The sequence below is a fragment of the Protomyctophum parallelum genome (genome assembly GCF_964188405.1).
Source record: "Protomyctophum parallelum genome assembly, chromosome: 10".
In the NCBI taxonomy this organism is placed as follows: domain Eukaryota; kingdom Metazoa; phylum Chordata; class Actinopteri; order Myctophiformes; family Myctophidae; genus Protomyctophum; species Protomyctophum parallelum.
Genome location: NC_139704.1, coordinates 13,432,311 through 13,449,681, shown reverse-complemented (window position 1 = coordinate 13,449,681; position 17,371 = coordinate 13,432,311). Strand labels below are relative to the sequence as shown.

The 17,371-nt window shown below is 40.1% G+C and overlaps 1 protein-coding gene across 1 annotated transcript; it reads left to right on the top strand.

Annotated features, from left to right (window-relative positions):
* The first annotated feature begins 6,569 nt into the window (after window positions 1-6,569).
* fam83b (family with sequence similarity 83 member B) lies at window positions 6,570-16,348 on the top strand. Its single transcript, XM_083774722.1, has 5 exons — window positions 6,570-6,659; window positions 8,417-8,876; window positions 11,618-11,782; window positions 13,752-13,876; window positions 14,295-16,348. Exons 2-5 carry the CDS (start codon window positions 8,424-8,426, stop codon window positions 16,321-16,323), a joined length of 2,772 nt encoding a protein of 923 aa, XP_083630848.1. The 5' UTR covers window positions 6,570-6,659; window positions 8,417-8,423; the 3' UTR covers window positions 16,324-16,348.
* Window positions 16,349-17,371: the final 1,023 nt, after the last annotated feature.

Below are 17,371 nucleotides of genomic sequence, written 5' to 3'. Positions count from 1 at the left end.
GAGCAACAATCGTGCAGCACTAATATATGGTTAAAGTGGTAAATTTGATTTTGATGCCATATCAACTAAGTTTGCTGGGGACCCCCTGGGTACCCCTGAGGGCTGGGTGACGTATTGTTTTCCGCTCTGTTAATAAATTGTTTTATGGGGGACTGCATGTAATTCAGACATTAGTCCGACATGCTGCTCCCGTGCTTGCGGTTATGGTTAGGTTAGAAGATGAGGTGGGTTGTTGCACCTCTTGACCATTGCAGGTGCACAGATATGCCCACATTATGGACTGGACATGCCCAACGTCAATGCAAATTGCTGGTGTTAAGCAACAATTTGCTGTCCAAAGATTTGTCTCACTCTCCATACAGCCTGTTAGTCTGCACTTCAATGTGTAAATACAATCCTTTATTATGTTATATCCCTTCCACCCATTGCCCTGTTCCTTTAATATTTGCTCACAACATACATACATAAATACATACATATACAGGTAATACCAATATATTTGGTCTATGTTTTGTGTGAGTATAGATTTCTACTGTCATAACAGATCCCTCCCCTTTGCATAACCACGCCTGTATTCATTCAATGATTAATCCTTATGCATCACATAATTTCCCCCATCTATGACAGATCTGGAATGATGGAATATCACTTAATTTCCTTTTGTGACACTGCCACGTGTGAATAAATGTATTTCCGGTCCTTGTATGAGTATTGAAAGAAATTAAAACATGGGTGATAACAAGGGAATATATATATATATATTATATTGATTAAAATATGGTTGAATATTTAACCCTGAAATGTAGTGTACGTATGTTTTGTTTTGTGTAGTTAAACCATAAACCATGGTCATTCATTTTCTGTTGACAAGGTTCATCATAGGGGGAGCTGTGGGGGAAAGCATGTTAGCAATAGTTCCAGGAAGTGAGGTAACAGGAACATAAAAAGTGAGGCAGTCAGTGGTAAGGGGTTACATTTTAGGTATCAAAATGTGTGTTTGGTGGTGGTTGTTTGTCAAAGATACTCTTTTAAGGCCAATACTAAACCAGAACCAGAACTTGTTAAACCACTGAGAAGTTTGACTAAAGAACTTTGTGAAGGGGAAGAAAGGACATTTGGTCAAACATTTCTGATAGTTTAAGCTCTGAACCAATTCAGAGCTTTTGGGACAATGGAACCTGCTGTATGCCTCCTGACTTGAAGGTTAGGTGAGGAATATATATTATCATCCTTTTTGAGCAATCCGTTGTCTTTTTATTTGTTGACCCGTTGACCGTGGATTATTAGATTTTTGAAGAATAATAGATCTAAAACATTTGGTTCGATTACTTTTGGGATTACTTTTTTTTACTTGACTCATTGGAGACATTTAAATAACTTTGCATTACGGGACTAAAATCAGAGTTCGTAGGTCGTAAAATCAAAAAGATATTTTCCCCTGGATTCCTTGGGTCATAGCGCGAATCGCTCGGCCGTAATTTGCTTCCGAAGTTAGTGGGAGGGGACTATTTTACAAAAAATGCCACAAATCCATTTTCATCCATAGGGGGCATCGCAAATGTGAAAAATGTAAGCATTTGTTGCAAAAACATGATTTTGGGGGGATAAATCCGAATAACTTATGACTTAATTGACAATGTAATTGGCAAGCTAAATTAGTGGGAGGGCCCTACGCGATTGCGGCAACCACACTTTTCTATTTTTGTTGGTTCCAGTTTAAGTCAGATAAAGATATTGCAATATAATTTCAAAAGCAACAGCTTATGCAGGTATAGGACCTTTATTTCTTTCTTTAATATAATTCTAGAATGATGAATCCTGTACTCTTTACATGCTCTCAATTAAATAGCAGAGAAGATCTACAGAAGTAATGAGACGCAGAGCAAGTTCAGTCAGGAAACTAAGTGCAGGTCTGAGCTCCACACTATTCTCAATGTCAACCAATCTCACTTCATTGATGGAGCACACTATTTAAAGGGGGACTGGGGAACATGCTATACCTGCTACCTTCAACTAACCTGTATTGTCTTGTCAACCAATGTCTGTCAGCGTCTTTGACAAGAGGTCCCGCCTTCATAAATGAAGAATGTGTGTTACGATGTTTGCACGTTTGTGTGATTGTCTGCCCCAGACAGAGAGAAATATGGAGAGAAGTAGGGCATGCCTCTTGGTGATTTACGCCCTACAAAGCACCCTGTTGTAGTTTGAACTTATTTTGCAGGGAATTTGTAATGTATTATTGTGTGCAGAGAAAGCTGAAGCTGAAATCTTGCCATGTACTTGGCACAGTCGTCCACTCACATTGGTCAGCCATGATTCAAGCCTGTGTAACTAATCATGATGACATCATAGCACGGGGCTTGGATTTCACTCAATGTGACTTGTCACTGCAGCTCCAGGGTAAGAAACTCCCCGTGATTGTCAGAGTACATACCTAGTTGGCCTACATGGTCACATTCATAGTACGACTGAACAATGCTGCAGATATCTGGTCCCCTTTTGCTCTATTGAATTAGAACATTATGGAATGACCTGAGGCTAATTGTCTCAGAGGAACTGGATGCCTATGTATACATGTTACATGCAACCAAGCTGTAGGGTGGTTGGTTTATGACTTAAGCAGTCACCCCTGGCCTGAGCTAGGTGTGACTGCACACACGTTGAGCATTGAGCAGATCGAGGCACACAATCTGCCATCGCCAGTCAACAGAGAGGGAGAGAGAGCCTCTGTCTGGACAGCTTTTCTCTGCTCTTGTTTTGTTCTTTCTTTAACTCCTTTTGGCCGAGTGGTGATAACTACTTTGACATTATAGCCTACCTATAGTTGGTAGTACCTACGCGGCCTACCAAGCAGCTCAATTTATCCTGTTGATGTTGTGCTGGAAATGGACTGGAACTTTGAATGGAATCCCTGTTCGTCAGCTGTCGCCAAGCTACTACTGAACCAGACACGCGATAGTCAAGATCAAGAATAACGTTTGTCATAATGCTAGGATGAAAATGTCTTCCTATGAAGTTGTTGACATGACATGTTGTCAACTCGTAGATCTGCTATTTTTGCTATTTCTAATGCTATTTCTAATTTTATTTTGAAAGCTTTTGCAAATCTTAGTTTATACAATTTGGTTATATCAGCCTATCAGTTCCCTGTTCTCCAACATATCAGAATTGGTAATGACCTTGAGGATATTGGACCACCTCTACTGTAATGCTCCTATGTATTCTTTCGTTTTTCTTTCAGTATCACTCCCACATGTTCATTGTAACAACCAAAATGTTAACCAAGTTACCTACAGTAGATGCAATTGTAGGCTACTTGGTTTCATGTCTTTTTGTATACTTTTAGTCCATTGAGATTGAAGTTACTTATGATGTTACTGTATGGACTATAATCAGCTGAGCCACACGAGGAAGTGAAGGCAAAGATTAGGGGGTGATACATTATGCAACAGTTCTCTGAGCCAAAATGAAACTGCTGTCTTGTATTACGATCCAGTGTCCTATTGGCTACCGAGTTGTCACGACACTGGCATTGACCAACAATTTACAGAATCTCATAGGTCACAAAATAACATGTAACACTGCACTGAGATATTTACGTATCTAAACGGAAAATAATGAAGTGCTATTTGTGCTGTACAATGAGCAAGGGGACACTGAATAACTCCAGCGAGACAAGGAAGATGGATGCATGGAGGCAAAGATGAATCCACAAGGTAAAGAAGAGTGCCAAGTTACTCTCTGTTTAAAAGTGTTTTTGTAAGAGAGACAGAGCATGCATGTTGGGGAGGGCACATTCACAGAGCCTTTTCAGGGGACCAGACATTTCTTTGGGCAGCTGAAAATATTCTATCCTTTGAAGCCGCTAAATTTGGGGTTGCTTTCTATGCACTTTATTTGTTATGAAAGTTGTGGCAACAATCTTGGACTTTATTAGTTGTGTGTGAAAGAGGCTGTGTGCACAATTGCGCATTACAGAGAGAGGATTTGTTTTCAGAGGCGGAAATGGGCTTCCAGAGGTATATTACTTCTTTGCTGCAATAACATTCACTACTAGTCCATCACTCATGCTGTGCATAACCCGTCCCTACCAATTAGTATTGATTAGTGTGCAATGACTCATATAGGCCTATGCATCACATAATTAATTTCCTCTATCTGTGACAGATCTGGAATGATGGAGTCCCATCATCTTTCCATGTTCTCATCTTTGAAGAAAGACTTGAAGACAGGATTATATTCACCCCCATTATAAGGAGTCGTATTGCTCGGCAATTTCACCTGGTGAGTGATGGCAGAATTTCACAATTAGACAAGCCTCCATTATCCTGCAGGTACTGGTTATGAGTTAAGATGGCAACATAATGAATGTTAGTTACTGGTGCTGTTAACCTCCCTTCCTCAATTCCTGTAGTGTTCTTGATGAAAGGTTCAAATGCCCTCCTAGAGCAAGGCAATGCATTTTACAATGTATTTTATCAAATGTTTTTTCTATCAATGGTTTCACAAATGATTGTCCATACAGATTGTTATCAATCATTTGTAGACTCTCGAACTTCACTGAGATTTAAATCATGATGTGTAGGCTACTATGTATGCTATTGATGAGTGAATCAGATGAGCCACATAAAGTGAGGGCAAAGATTAGGGGGTGATACATTATGCATTATGGGGCTTTTATGCCTTTATTGATAGGACAGTAGACTGATAGGAATGGGGAGAGATATTGGGAGTGACACGCAGCAAAGGTCGTCAGGATCGGGATTCAAACCTGCGACAAGCTGTGATGCTGGCATTGCAGCCTAGAGTGCCCGGACCAGACGACCACACCGGCAGCCCGGGCCCAGGGGGCCATTTCTGTGGGCAGAAACATTATTTGATATACAAGTTGTGTACTGTATCAGCCTCTGTAAGAGAGGCTGCATGCACAATTAAGTCTTAAAGGACCACTTCACCCCTTTTGCAACCATAACTTATTTTAATGATGTTTGGGAGACAAACACTTTCCTGGGGTTTTTACATGGGTAATATTTTTTTTGTTGATATTTTAGTATTTCAAAGTGTCCATGGGCTCATTGGGCTCCATTATGTCATGGACACTGGGCTCACTTCCTTCCTGGACTACAATTCCCATAATGCTTTGGTCCACTGCTCCTCCTTGTGGATAGGGGGTGGGCTGTCTTATCAAAGATGGTCTATTTATGAAGATGGGTCAACTTCATTGTAGCCACTAGAGGCAAAATGGTACACAAAGCCTACAAATGGTCTCCTAAATATAGTAGGCGTGGTTTGCTTCTCCCCGACCTCCCCATCCCCCCTCCCCCTCTCCCAGGCTGACAAAAACACTGACACATCATGTGGATGAGCATTGAGAGCGTTATATGGCAAATGTCAAAAATCAACCAAGAGTCTAAGACAATTATGGAAAATTATATTATTAAGCATTGGAACACACATTTTATTTCACTTTTAATATGTCCATTCATTTCATGTTATAATATTCACATATTGTCATCTTAAATATGAGGCCAGAGCCCCCCTATGTGTTGTCCGTCAAATTGCAGATGGACAGAGAGAGGCTTCCGGACTCATCTCAAATCTCGCGAGAGTTTGTTGGGATAAAGAAACGTCATTAACAAAGTAGATTTTCTCCTGATTTGTCTTGCTAAAAGAAGCCATTTTAATATGAATATCTTGTAAATATTGTGTGCCTTGTGATGATTTGGTCCAGTATTTAGTTCAGTGACCATGGAGTTAAGGAATGGTTCGGAAGCTGTGTTCACGTTCACTCTCCCATTGGAAATGAATAGACTCCAACATTCTTCCCGTCTCCTAATAAAGTTACTGCCCACCTCACAGAGATACGGGAAGTAAAGCAAAGTTGGCCTATCTATTCCTCTTGGGTCTTACTGAGACAACATGTAGTCCAGGAAATAAGTGAGCCCAGTGTCCATGGCATCATGGAGCCCATGGACACTTTGAAATACTGAAATATACTAAAAACACATGTAACCCACGTTAAAAAAACCCCAGGAAAGTGTCTCTTGTCTCCCAAACATCATTCAAATAAGATCTGGTTGCAAAAGGGCTGAAGTGGCCCTTTAACCCTGTTGATGAATAAACTGATGCTGAAATGTAGGCATATGCCTTTTGTGAACGTACCACAGTGATGAGCACTAGGGATTCAAATAATCATAGGGGGATTATAGTGAGCTTTTTTATTGTGACTCAGTTGAGGAGATAAATGTGATTATATTGTGACATTATTGTTATTTATTATTATTATTATTATTATTATTATTATTATTTGAAGTGTGCATAGCACTACTAGATGGCAAAGGTTTACTTCCATGTGAACTTTGAATCCCTGGAAAAGTAAGGGGTGTGGCTACATATCTCAAACAGGTTTATGACTGCTTCTGCCTGGGAGCAGGTTCTGAAGCTGAGCTGCATTTGCATGTCAAAACTAGAACCCACACCCTCTATCCACAGACTGTTTATCATGTTGAAACGCCTCCCGTCTTTTGTCTCCTTCAGCCAGCAGACATTAGCCATAGACTTACACCAGTCAGATACCGGCAGCATGTTGACAGTGTCAGACTGGGATATATTGGGAGCATTCAAGTGGATTTTCATGTAGCCTAACTCAAAATCTTAACGTAAGTTACTGCTGTACAGTAGACTATTACGCAATGGTAGTGGGGAAATAATTATATTAATAATGCTTTCAGTGGATTTAATTAACTGACAGAACCCTGGGGACTGGTGAGTTATTTTAGCCCTTTTGGCTAAAAGGCATATTAACCTGCACGGCTCCAATTTACATTAATTATTTATTTACTGAAATATTTGGCATAATCTGCATGAATGGTCCGGTACATTTTAAATCTAGACAATTCTACAGTACAATGTATTTGTTTAAAATGATGGCAAGTCTTTCATACATTATTGTGATGTACATGTATTCACAAAGCATAGTATAAGGCAACTTTGTCTTTGAACATCATCACTGAACATCTATGAACTTTAGAATAGTATCAAGAAAATGATGAGTGAGAACTTTTAAATGGTATCATACATGTCCATGTTTACGTAGAAAAACAGATTGTGTGTGTGATGTTCTACATATAAAACTATATACTGGGAGAAATGGAAAAGGTGACGACACCCAGGAAGATTTTATGGGGAAAACATTGTGTGATGTACAATATCAATAATGTAAAGGTAAACACATAGCATGAATCCACAAAGTCCATTTTCTATCTGTGAAATGGCTTCAAACTGGTGTGACAGTGTTATGACATCACAGACTGAACTGGTTTTATCTAGACTTTATCTTTTGTAGACTGCCATTCATGATGATTAAGTTCCTAGCTTAACGAGTGTGCATGTCAATTCTTGAACCGAATGGCTTTACCCTCTGAATTCCTGAAATAAGCTTGGAACTTGGAACTTACTATTCTGAGTTCTACTATAACTTACTACTGAAAACATCCCTCAATATACAGTCAATAGCACAAGTATTTGGAGAATCATATTCTATATATTATGTTAGACATACACAAGGACAAAAAAGAGGTTTTTCCTCATTTTGAGGTATTTATTATCCTGCGTTTACTCTTGATTAACCGCAAAAACTTTACTTGTAGAGATAGGCCATAAAAAATAAAATTGTTTCAAGTTCCTAATTTGAGGTCTTAAATGGCAAACTTGTATAACAAAATTAACATGGGTGTTCCTGTCAAAGTAAATAGTGATCGATTTGAGGGCTATAGCTGTCTTCAAATTCTAACATGGCAAGTCTGTGCATGTTTGGTTGCAGCAGAGGTAGCTAAGAACACCATCTGTTTCTAAGTATTAAACACCAGCTTGATGGCAGCCAGAAATCAATATGAGAGTACACATTGTCCCATAGATTTGTTCCATTGCAACAGGAAATATAAATGTCACTCAGACAATGTGTATGTTTTGTGACATGATGTTCAAGGCTTTATTGTTGCATCTTCTGTCTGGTAACTCAGTCATTATGGCAGCATTCATATTAATACTAATAATAATGATCACTAACAAGGTAAATATCAAGAATTGAAGCAGTATTAATATGTTGATGGTAAAGTGTAATTTATTTAAATAAGCTACACTGTGGTCACACATGGAGCATCATTATGGGCACATTTTCACAGTTCGGTTTTTTTCTCCTCCAATATAAGACAGACAATTTATAAGATGATGTATAGTATTGTGAGAAAACCCTCCTAATTCAGAGATTTAGGTATATCATACTATTAATCACATATCAAACACGTCTCTTATCCATCACTCATGCTGTGCATAACCCGGCCTGTCTGAGTTCAATCAATGATAAATAAAATCCTTATGCATCCAATAATTGATTAATTTCCCCCATCTATGACAGATCTGGAATGATGGATCACCTTTCCATGCTCTCGTCTCTGAAGGGAGACTCGAGGACAGAGGATTATATCCAGCCCCATTATAAGGAGTCCTATCGCCTGGCCATTGATCGACTAGTGACTGACGGCAGGGAGAGTTATCAGAAGTTCCTAAAGGGAGAACGTATAGGGGGCTTCCTGTCTGAGGAAGAGCTCCTCTTCATCACTGCCAACGCGGAGCAGCCCACGCCTGGAAATCACACAGAGGAAAGTAATGGCCCTCCAGACACCACCAAGTCCTCCACAGGGACATACTGGCCCATGCACTCAGACGTGGCCACCCCAGAGCTGATCCTAGGGTGGCCCGTAATCTCGCCGCACGAGAGACAACAGACACACGTAGAGCTACTTTTTCATCCGCCGAGACAAAACCACCCCACCATCAAAGAGGTCATTCGTAAAAATATTCAGGATGCAAGACAGGTAAGCTATGCAATGTACACCCATAGAGTTATATAAACTAGATAAGTGTACACCAGGCGATTAGGCGAATAACATGTAGAACACTGGTTCCCAAAGTGGGGTCCTTCAGGGCACTGTTTCCCAAGCAGTGGGTCGGGACCCATATGTGCATGGGTCATGGACCAATTGTTGTGGGTCACGACAGTGTTGTGAGCTTGTAGATCTGCTATTTTCACTATCTTGAGTCCTGGGGAAACGTCTTAATCTCTCTTTTGGGTCCCGTCCTGAAAAGTTTGGGAACCACTGCTTCAAGAGGTTCCAGGGGGACCCCGACAAAATGAGTAACAGTTTATACACCATTTCATTTTCCAGCTATTTGAAAATAGACGATCTACAAGCTTGTAGATATGACAAAGATTTTTTTTTAATGTTTTTTTTGTGGCTTTCGCCTTTATTTTATATATAAAGGCCGTCAATTTGGGAGTGTTTGACATGAAAATGTTTGAGAAACATTGATGTAGAAAACACAAAACAAAGGATAATTTGAGATTCAAACATGGAGGACCGGCCTAGTTCTGTGATATAATCACAAATTGAGCCAGACAAGTCTAGGTTCCTCCTGTCTGTCAAAGCATGTTGCAAGTCCTTCCTTTCCTTCAAAGCAAATCTACACGCCTTTCTCATCTTTCAACTCAAAGGAGTGCCAAGCAGGGATGTCTGGGTGGAGTAGGCTAAATCTGGTTTTGCAGCTTACCTCCACGAGACACAAGTGTGGGAACCTCTTCATTGTCAATAGAATAGAGTTTACATAATCATATATTTTAGTACGGTAATGAATAATGACGATGATACACACACACACACACACACACACACACACACACACACACACACACACACTCACACACACACACACAGTCACACACACACAGTCACACACACACACACACACACACACACACACACACACACAAAATTCTAACTATACGTATGCAATAAGAAGAGAACAAGAACCTTAAGAAATTTGACCACTGTCATTTTATTTTTAATGTATGTCAAAATAGCCAATAAAAGAACAACAAAGTATAAATAGGACTTTTGTGATAGGTGGCTACTGAAATTAAATCCAGACAGTAAACAATTATACCCATTGGGAACTTGGATTTGGTGATTCATCAAGTAGAGGAAGACAAGCATAGGAGTTATGGTTGACAATTCATTAGAATTTCAAACACACAAAACTCCATGTTGGTGATAATTAGTAGAACTTAAAAATAAAGTACATAAATAATGATTTATACCGTTATACAAATCCTTGGTGAGGGTAGTACATTGTGAATTTCGCAATTTGGGTATATTGTGTTGAGTCCGTTATAGTCATACTGTATTCTATGACAGAAAAACTTCAATACATTTCAATAAATTAAAATAAGTCCGTTTTTGGTCAGCATATAATGTGTCATTTTGATTAACATGGTCTTTGGAGTTTATTCTGGAACAACTTTATGAAGTGACAGTGATGGCTTTTTTCACTTAATTCAAATATATTTTTTTATTTTTTTGATAATCCTCCCTACTATAGAAGTGTGCTGACCATAAGGAGGTCCTCCCTGTCCCCAGTTAACCCCAGGGGTCAAAAAAACCTTGGGTTTCTTTTTGGGCTAGGGTTAGCCAGAGCCATCTAATAGAAGAGTTACGATATTGAGGTGGCAGAAACCGAGTGCTCGAGCGCTGTTCATGCAGCCTGAACTGAGACAAGCTGGAGTTGGAAATACATTGTTTTCAACAAGGGCAGTGCATAATAAATAAATAATACATTTTAAACTGTTTTAAAAGTATTGTACAGTGACAACTAAAGTCTCTGTAATGTTTATGTTGTACTATTACTACAAAGCAATCTAAAATAAAGAGATTTAAGATCATTAAAGCTGGGCTGTTGCCTGAGTCCAATGCATTTCTGCCTACTTCCGGTCCAGGACTGGCCCGGGCCCCATGAAGTGAACGCAGTTTGCGTAACTCTGTCTATATCTAAGGCTCTGGGGTTAGTCAGCCTTCATCCAATCAGGATGAGAGGGGCCTTCCTCCAATCATGATCGAGTGGGAGCGGGCTGTTGGCCTGTTGTGTCTTCCCCCCCCCCCCCCACTGTAGAGCATGTGCATGTGCACATCTTGTTACCAGGGCAGACCTGGGGGTTTTCCAAATCACCCAAATCACTGAATGCTCCTTTAAACGTGGTCATTGAACACAGTACCTTCTTTACCCAAGTCTCCCTGAAACCGAGATGGTAATAACCATCGCTGTCACTTCATGATGTTGTTCCCAAAGTTAATATAAATCTGTTATTGTTCCAGCCGGAATAGGTATAATGTCCGGCCCTGTGTTCATCAAGGTCGACCTAAAAATGAAGAATGATTGGGTCGATTTTCATGGGAATGATCAGTAGGCTGCAACCAGAGAGATGGTCAATTTATGGGTCATAAAGTCAAGGTCACAATCAAAATTATATAATGTCATATCTCGGGTAGAAATGGTATACATCGTATCTTTACATTTGCATTCAATTGGTGATGTTATGCACTGTAATAAGTGCAATCTTTCCGGTTTCAACCATCTTTTTGGTGTGGCTCTCTTCAAATAGGGAACATGTTTGAGAACCACTGCTTTAAACTTAAACTTAAAGCCAGGCTCATTAGCACTCACCACCAATTCCTGTTGTTAGGTCATTTGTCTAAGCTTTCATTTTTTTGTATTTTCTGCATAGGTCATTGCCATTGTAATGGACATGTTTACTGACATAGACATATTCAAGGAGACTGTCGATGCCTCTCTCAGGGGAGTTTCAGTCTATGTGCTGCTGGATGAGTCACATCTGAAAAGTTTCCTCACACTGGCTGAAAATCAAGATATCAAACTTCAACAACTCAGGGTGAGTATATTATATGAACACATCACTTCCATTCATCTTTTGTGCATCACCAATACCATGGCCAATCTCGTGGGGTTGATGGGTTGACAGCCATGATCTCAATTAAGGTGGACATTGAATTGCCACTAATTGAAAGAGATGAAACTTTATCCATAACGTTTAGACTATAGACCACCCAGAACGGTCCTTAGCACCTTTAACCACTTGAACCCTATATACTTCACTGACCGGAGTCCCCCAGGGGTCCATGGGTCCATACCTGGGAAACTCAGTTTTTCCCTGTATACCAAATCTTTTCGCCAAGAATAGCCGATATAGAAGTTGAAATGGCACCGCAATGTGAGCTTGTAGATTATTTTGCTCAGAGCACTTTCAGTCTTATATACACAGGACAAAAACAAACATGTATAGTGAAAAGAAAAGACAAAAACACAAAGTGCAAGTGAAGTGACAATACAGTGCAATACAGTTGTTCAGCAGCCTGACTGCCTGGGGGAAGAAACTGTTACTGAGACGAGTGGTGCGAGATTTGATGCTCTGGTAGCGTTTTTTGGAACGGAGTGGTTGGAACAAGGTATTTGCGGGATGGCTGGTGTCTTTAATGATGTTTAGCTGCTGTTTTAACGGTCCTCTGCAACCTGTTGCAGTCCTGAGCGGTCGTGTTACCGTACCACACTGTGATACAGCCAGTTAAGACGCTTTCAATTATACAGTGATAAAAGTTCACTAGTCCCTTTGTACTTAAGCCACATTTTTTAAGGCGCCTCAGAAAGTACAGTCGCTGCTGCGCCTTCTTGAGGATGTTTTCGGTGTTGAGTGACAATGTGAATGTGTCTGTGATGTGTATGACCAGGAATTTAAAGTTATCAATTATGTTGACAGATAGATTGGCTATTTTCGCTATATCTTTCTACCCAGAATAGAGATGCTATAGGGTACATAAATAATACATTGGATAAATATTTGGTTAATAGATGGTTAATAACTTGGTTTACCTCAATTGGATGCTAGAAGAGCCAGCAAAAGGATCAAACGTCCAGGACAGGCCTCAGACACCACCTCAGGGGACTTGGCTCAGATCTGAACCCATTTGATTTTGTATTAGAAACCTGTTGCGACCGCATGCCCTTGTTTACGTCAACCAGCAGGACAGGGTTCAAACTCACAACCTTCCGCATGAAAGGCATATGCTCTAACCACTACACACTATAGTCCTCAAAATAGAATCCATGAGCACCAGCATATCTGGGATATTCCCAATTTGATAGTGATTGCTCATAGACTATAGTATAAAAATACAATACAGAAGAATGAGATCATTAGTAATATTAACTGCATGCTCTAGTTTAGCCTTTAAGTATATGAAGTTAAATATATAAAAATGTTTAAAATCTAAATTGGGAAGACAAATTAGAGGAGGTACTTCATAACTTCATTGTCCTATGGCGGTGTGCACAGGGAATGTGCTGTGGTTTCCCCAGTGGTGTGTGAGATTAGCTGTGGATACACAGACACACAGGCAGACTAAATACATGCCATGCCATAAAAAGGCAATGACAATAATAACATGCTTCACAATGACAATGCTTCACTGCTCAATAAAAGCCTGAAGCCTTCTTTCAAACCTTGGTTTCTCCCGTTTTAACTGGGTGGGGTGATAATTACTAACAACTTTTAGGTGATGCTGAACACACCCTTTAAACATCTATTATGCACATACTTAACAGACCATGAAGCCAGCTATCAACTACGCTACCACATAGTGTAGAAATAAAGCACCATATTTCAATGTTAATATAGTTAATCATAATCCTAAAAAAAAGAATACTTGGGTTAACCCTAACCCTAACCAAAGGGCATTTAACCTCTTTGAATAGTTTTATTTGTTTTAAAGTGTCTATTATGCTACTATTACATGCTATTCTGTACAATATCATCTGACATGGTCTTTTCTTCTCCTTGAACACAGAACATGAGAGTGCGCACCGTCAAAGGACATGATTACCTCTGTCGATCAGGAGCTAAATTTCATGGAGCAATGCAACAGAGGTTCCTGTTAGTTGACTGCCAAACTGTGATCTATGGTACATACAGGTAAAAAGCCATATGTGAAAGAGAATAAATATTAAATTAACTCACAAGGCATTGAACTCTACTCTGCTCATTATGGTCAATATTGTTTCCCTTGTCAATTGACTGTTTCATAATTATGTTAAGACTTGTTTATGAACAAGAAAACCTGATTAAAACATACTGACAACAATTTGTGGAGAAATGTCAACATGTACTGTGATGTTCATTGATCAAGTGGTATCTTTTTCATTGTAAAATACAGTAGGCCTACAAAGTAGCCTACTGACCCTTTCTGATCAGTTGGAAACAAAAACCTTGAAAATTGGTGATTTATGCATGGTCTAATCTAAGGTATAAATCATAATCTGGTATTCATAAGTAACATTTTCTCCCCCATACTGAGTTAATACTTAATGTTTGTTTTCATGTTTCTTCCCAGCTTCATGTGGTCATATGAGAAGATTCATCTGAGCATGGTTCAGGTCATAAGAGGCCATCTGGTGGAGTCCTACGATGAGGAGTTTAGAACACTCTATGCCAGGTCCACTGTGCCAGCTGAGCTGTGCCCTCCAGAGGGTTTCGTACATGATATCAGGCCAAATGGAAGGCAGATTATGAGCAAATATGTCTCTAACTCCGGCCAAGGTTTTGAGAGAAAGGACCAGTTGAGACATACCCTTGACACAGTATATCGTAAGACTTGTGAGAGGCAAATGGGCATGAGAGATATTGAGGAGAGGCTTTATGAAGATAAGCCAACTGAACCCATGCCAGTAATTCATCAAGGGGTGATAGCTCAAAACCGGATGAATCAACTCCAGCCTCCATCAGAGACTATGGACTATCTGAAAAGGCACAGTTATGCAGGGGAGAGACAAGATGCCTCATGTCTTCTGCAGAATGCAAGGCATAGGTCAAGTAACTGGAACATTGCTGCAGATGTGGGGGTTCCTAATGGTAGAACCAGCTACAACACTAACTTAGACAACTGTTCCCAAGGCCCACAGATGTTCAGAAGTCCAAATATGCGTCAGTCCCTTCACGGCATTGACCAGCAGGTCCTCTCCATGCAGCAGAACATGCCAACACCGGACAATACGTCCAAGTCCTTCATGCGCACATGGAGGATTGAGTCTTACCTCAAAAATGCAGATTCTCCATTTGGAGGCTCTTGTGACCACTTAGATCAGTATGAAGCACCAGACAACAAAGCTAGCTCCTTCAAGAACTCTAGGAGGAGGTCTTCACTTCTGTCCGCTCTTCAGTCCACTATTCCAGAGCAATTAGAAATAAGCACTTCATCTTCTGCTTATCAGGTCGACCCCTCAGTCACACCAAACAGCACTTTGCACTACTCGTCAATGCAATGGAACCCGACAGTGGAAAATAGAATGAAAAATGAAGAATTCCTCTTAAAGAGGCAAAGTCTCCAGATTCTGGATGATGAGAGGAATAACATCAGCTCTGGTCCAGGAAGAAAGTCCCACCAGCCTAATTATGCCAGTCTCGGCAGAACCAAAGGGGGCGCAATGTCAAGAAACCCCAACAGCCTGACAGACAACTGGCTCAAAAGGCATAGTCTGGCAGACCCGAGAACAAACACAGATGATTGTGAATCCCCGGGGACTATGTACGGAGGAGCGTTTGCAAGGAGACAGATGGATAGAAGTACAGCAAGGGCCAATGCACAGAATGGAGGACTTGGATTGAATCTGAATGAGGATCAGAGATCGGTGTCTCATCATGATGTCAAAAGCATTACACGCACAAAGAGCCCACCTGAATCCAACTGGCAAGAGCCCCCCTCTAGAACAATGTCTGCAGCAATACTTGATGTGAATGATAAGGAGCCAGCATGTAAACCCAGTGACATGAGTTCACCACGTTTCCTAAAGAAGAGCTCCAAAACAATCAGATCACTACTCCACATACCAGAGAAAAAAGAGTCTTCCTCTCAACCCATAGAAAGTTCAGGTAGCAGTGCAGACACCATAACGGCTGAAGATGAGGAGCAAAATGTACATATAAGCACAAACAGGTATTCATCAGATCACCAGAGGAGGACCCACTTTGCAGATGACTCCAGAAAAGCATCATCTCCTCGATTTAGAACTGAAGACCTCCATCCAATCTCTCCGACAAACATGCCATTGCGATCACATTCACAACAGATGCATAGACAAGGTGATAAGACTGTGCGGCCTAGCCATGAATTGGGAGACTGGCGTAAAGGTGCAGACAGCCGTTTGCAAAGTAGATATGAGCCATTTTGTGCATTTGAAAAGAAGCAGCCCTCACATTCTGCAACAGGCTTTAGTAACGCAGACAAAACGAAAAGCATCCCGTCTTCTAAGGGTAGCACAGCTAGTGAACATAACCTCAGCCGGGCTACACACGGACACCATGAGAATAAACTTGAAAGATTCATACACAGAGTAGGGAATTTAATACATAAAAATAAGCAATAACTAGAATGTCTAGTTTATGATTACGCTTTTGTGTGGTTGCTTCAATAGTTGTTTACCTGGTTAAAAGGTTAAAGATTCCAATATTGCCACTAATACATCAAATTGACCCCTGTTTTTGTTTACATTCCCAAACATCCACAAAATATATTGCCTATCCCATAGACTAATATCTATAAATTAAAAACAAAAAGTAGATCACATGGACTCACATTATGAAACGGTGTGGCCAGCTTGTGACGTCTGTCATCAATGACATCAGTCGTCTATGATGTACTATGACAACAGATTTGTTAAATATTTCAAAATGTATAAATCATGATATGAAGATTGTGGAGCCTACTTCAGTGGCCAACGGTTTGCAAGATTAGCTCCAAACACGTGGACACACTCACACAAACCAACTCTCGGTCAGTGTGTCGGACAGCAAGACTCGGGCAAAGCCACACCGTAAAAAATAAGAAAGTCTTACCCAAAATATCAGCAGTAGAAAAGAAAATTAACCAAAAGCACCTGAATGAAATAAGTCAAAATACTGTACAGATAAGCAAAAGGTAAAGATGATTGATTTTGATTTACTGTATATCATGCCCCATAGAACCCAAGATGCAAAGCTTTAAAGTTGTAAGAATTTGTAATTTCAGACTGAGAACAAAATGTGTTTTGTTGTAGCAAGCACTCTACCTTCCTGTGGCATGACATTGAAAAAGGTGTGTGTAATGTGTTTTATAGTGTTAACTTTGCTTACTTACAGTATGCATTTGGCAAAGGATGTTTACAATCAGATCCACTTTGAGTACAGAGTCCAATCTTATGGGTCATTTTGGGTATATTTTACCCTTAACTGAGGTACAGGTGTTTCGTATATTTAATCACTTGGTCAATTTCCTTACCAAAATTCCTTTGGAAATATATTGTTTATTTCATGATATGAGTATATTTTGCCAATTTGTAGTGCCATACTGCATCTGTAGCCTATGTCTCTTTCATGCACTAATGCTCGCTGCAGGTGTCAAAAACAAGATGCCATTTTAAAATCCAATGTTTGTTT

Excerpts from the sequence above, each read along its gene's own strand:
- fam83b (XM_083774722.1), top strand. The coding sequence starts at position 8,424 with ATGATGGATCACCTTTCCATGCTCTCGTCTCTGAAGGGAGACTCGAGG. Across the intron at positions 8,877-11,617 it reads ATATTCAGGATGCAAGACAG|GTCATTGCCATTGTAATGGA; the intron begins GTAAGCTATGCA and ends TTTTCTGCATAG. Across the intron at positions 11,783-13,751 it reads TCAAACTTCAACAACTCAGG|AACATGAGAGTGCGCACCGT; the intron begins GTGAGTATATTA and ends CCTTGAACACAG.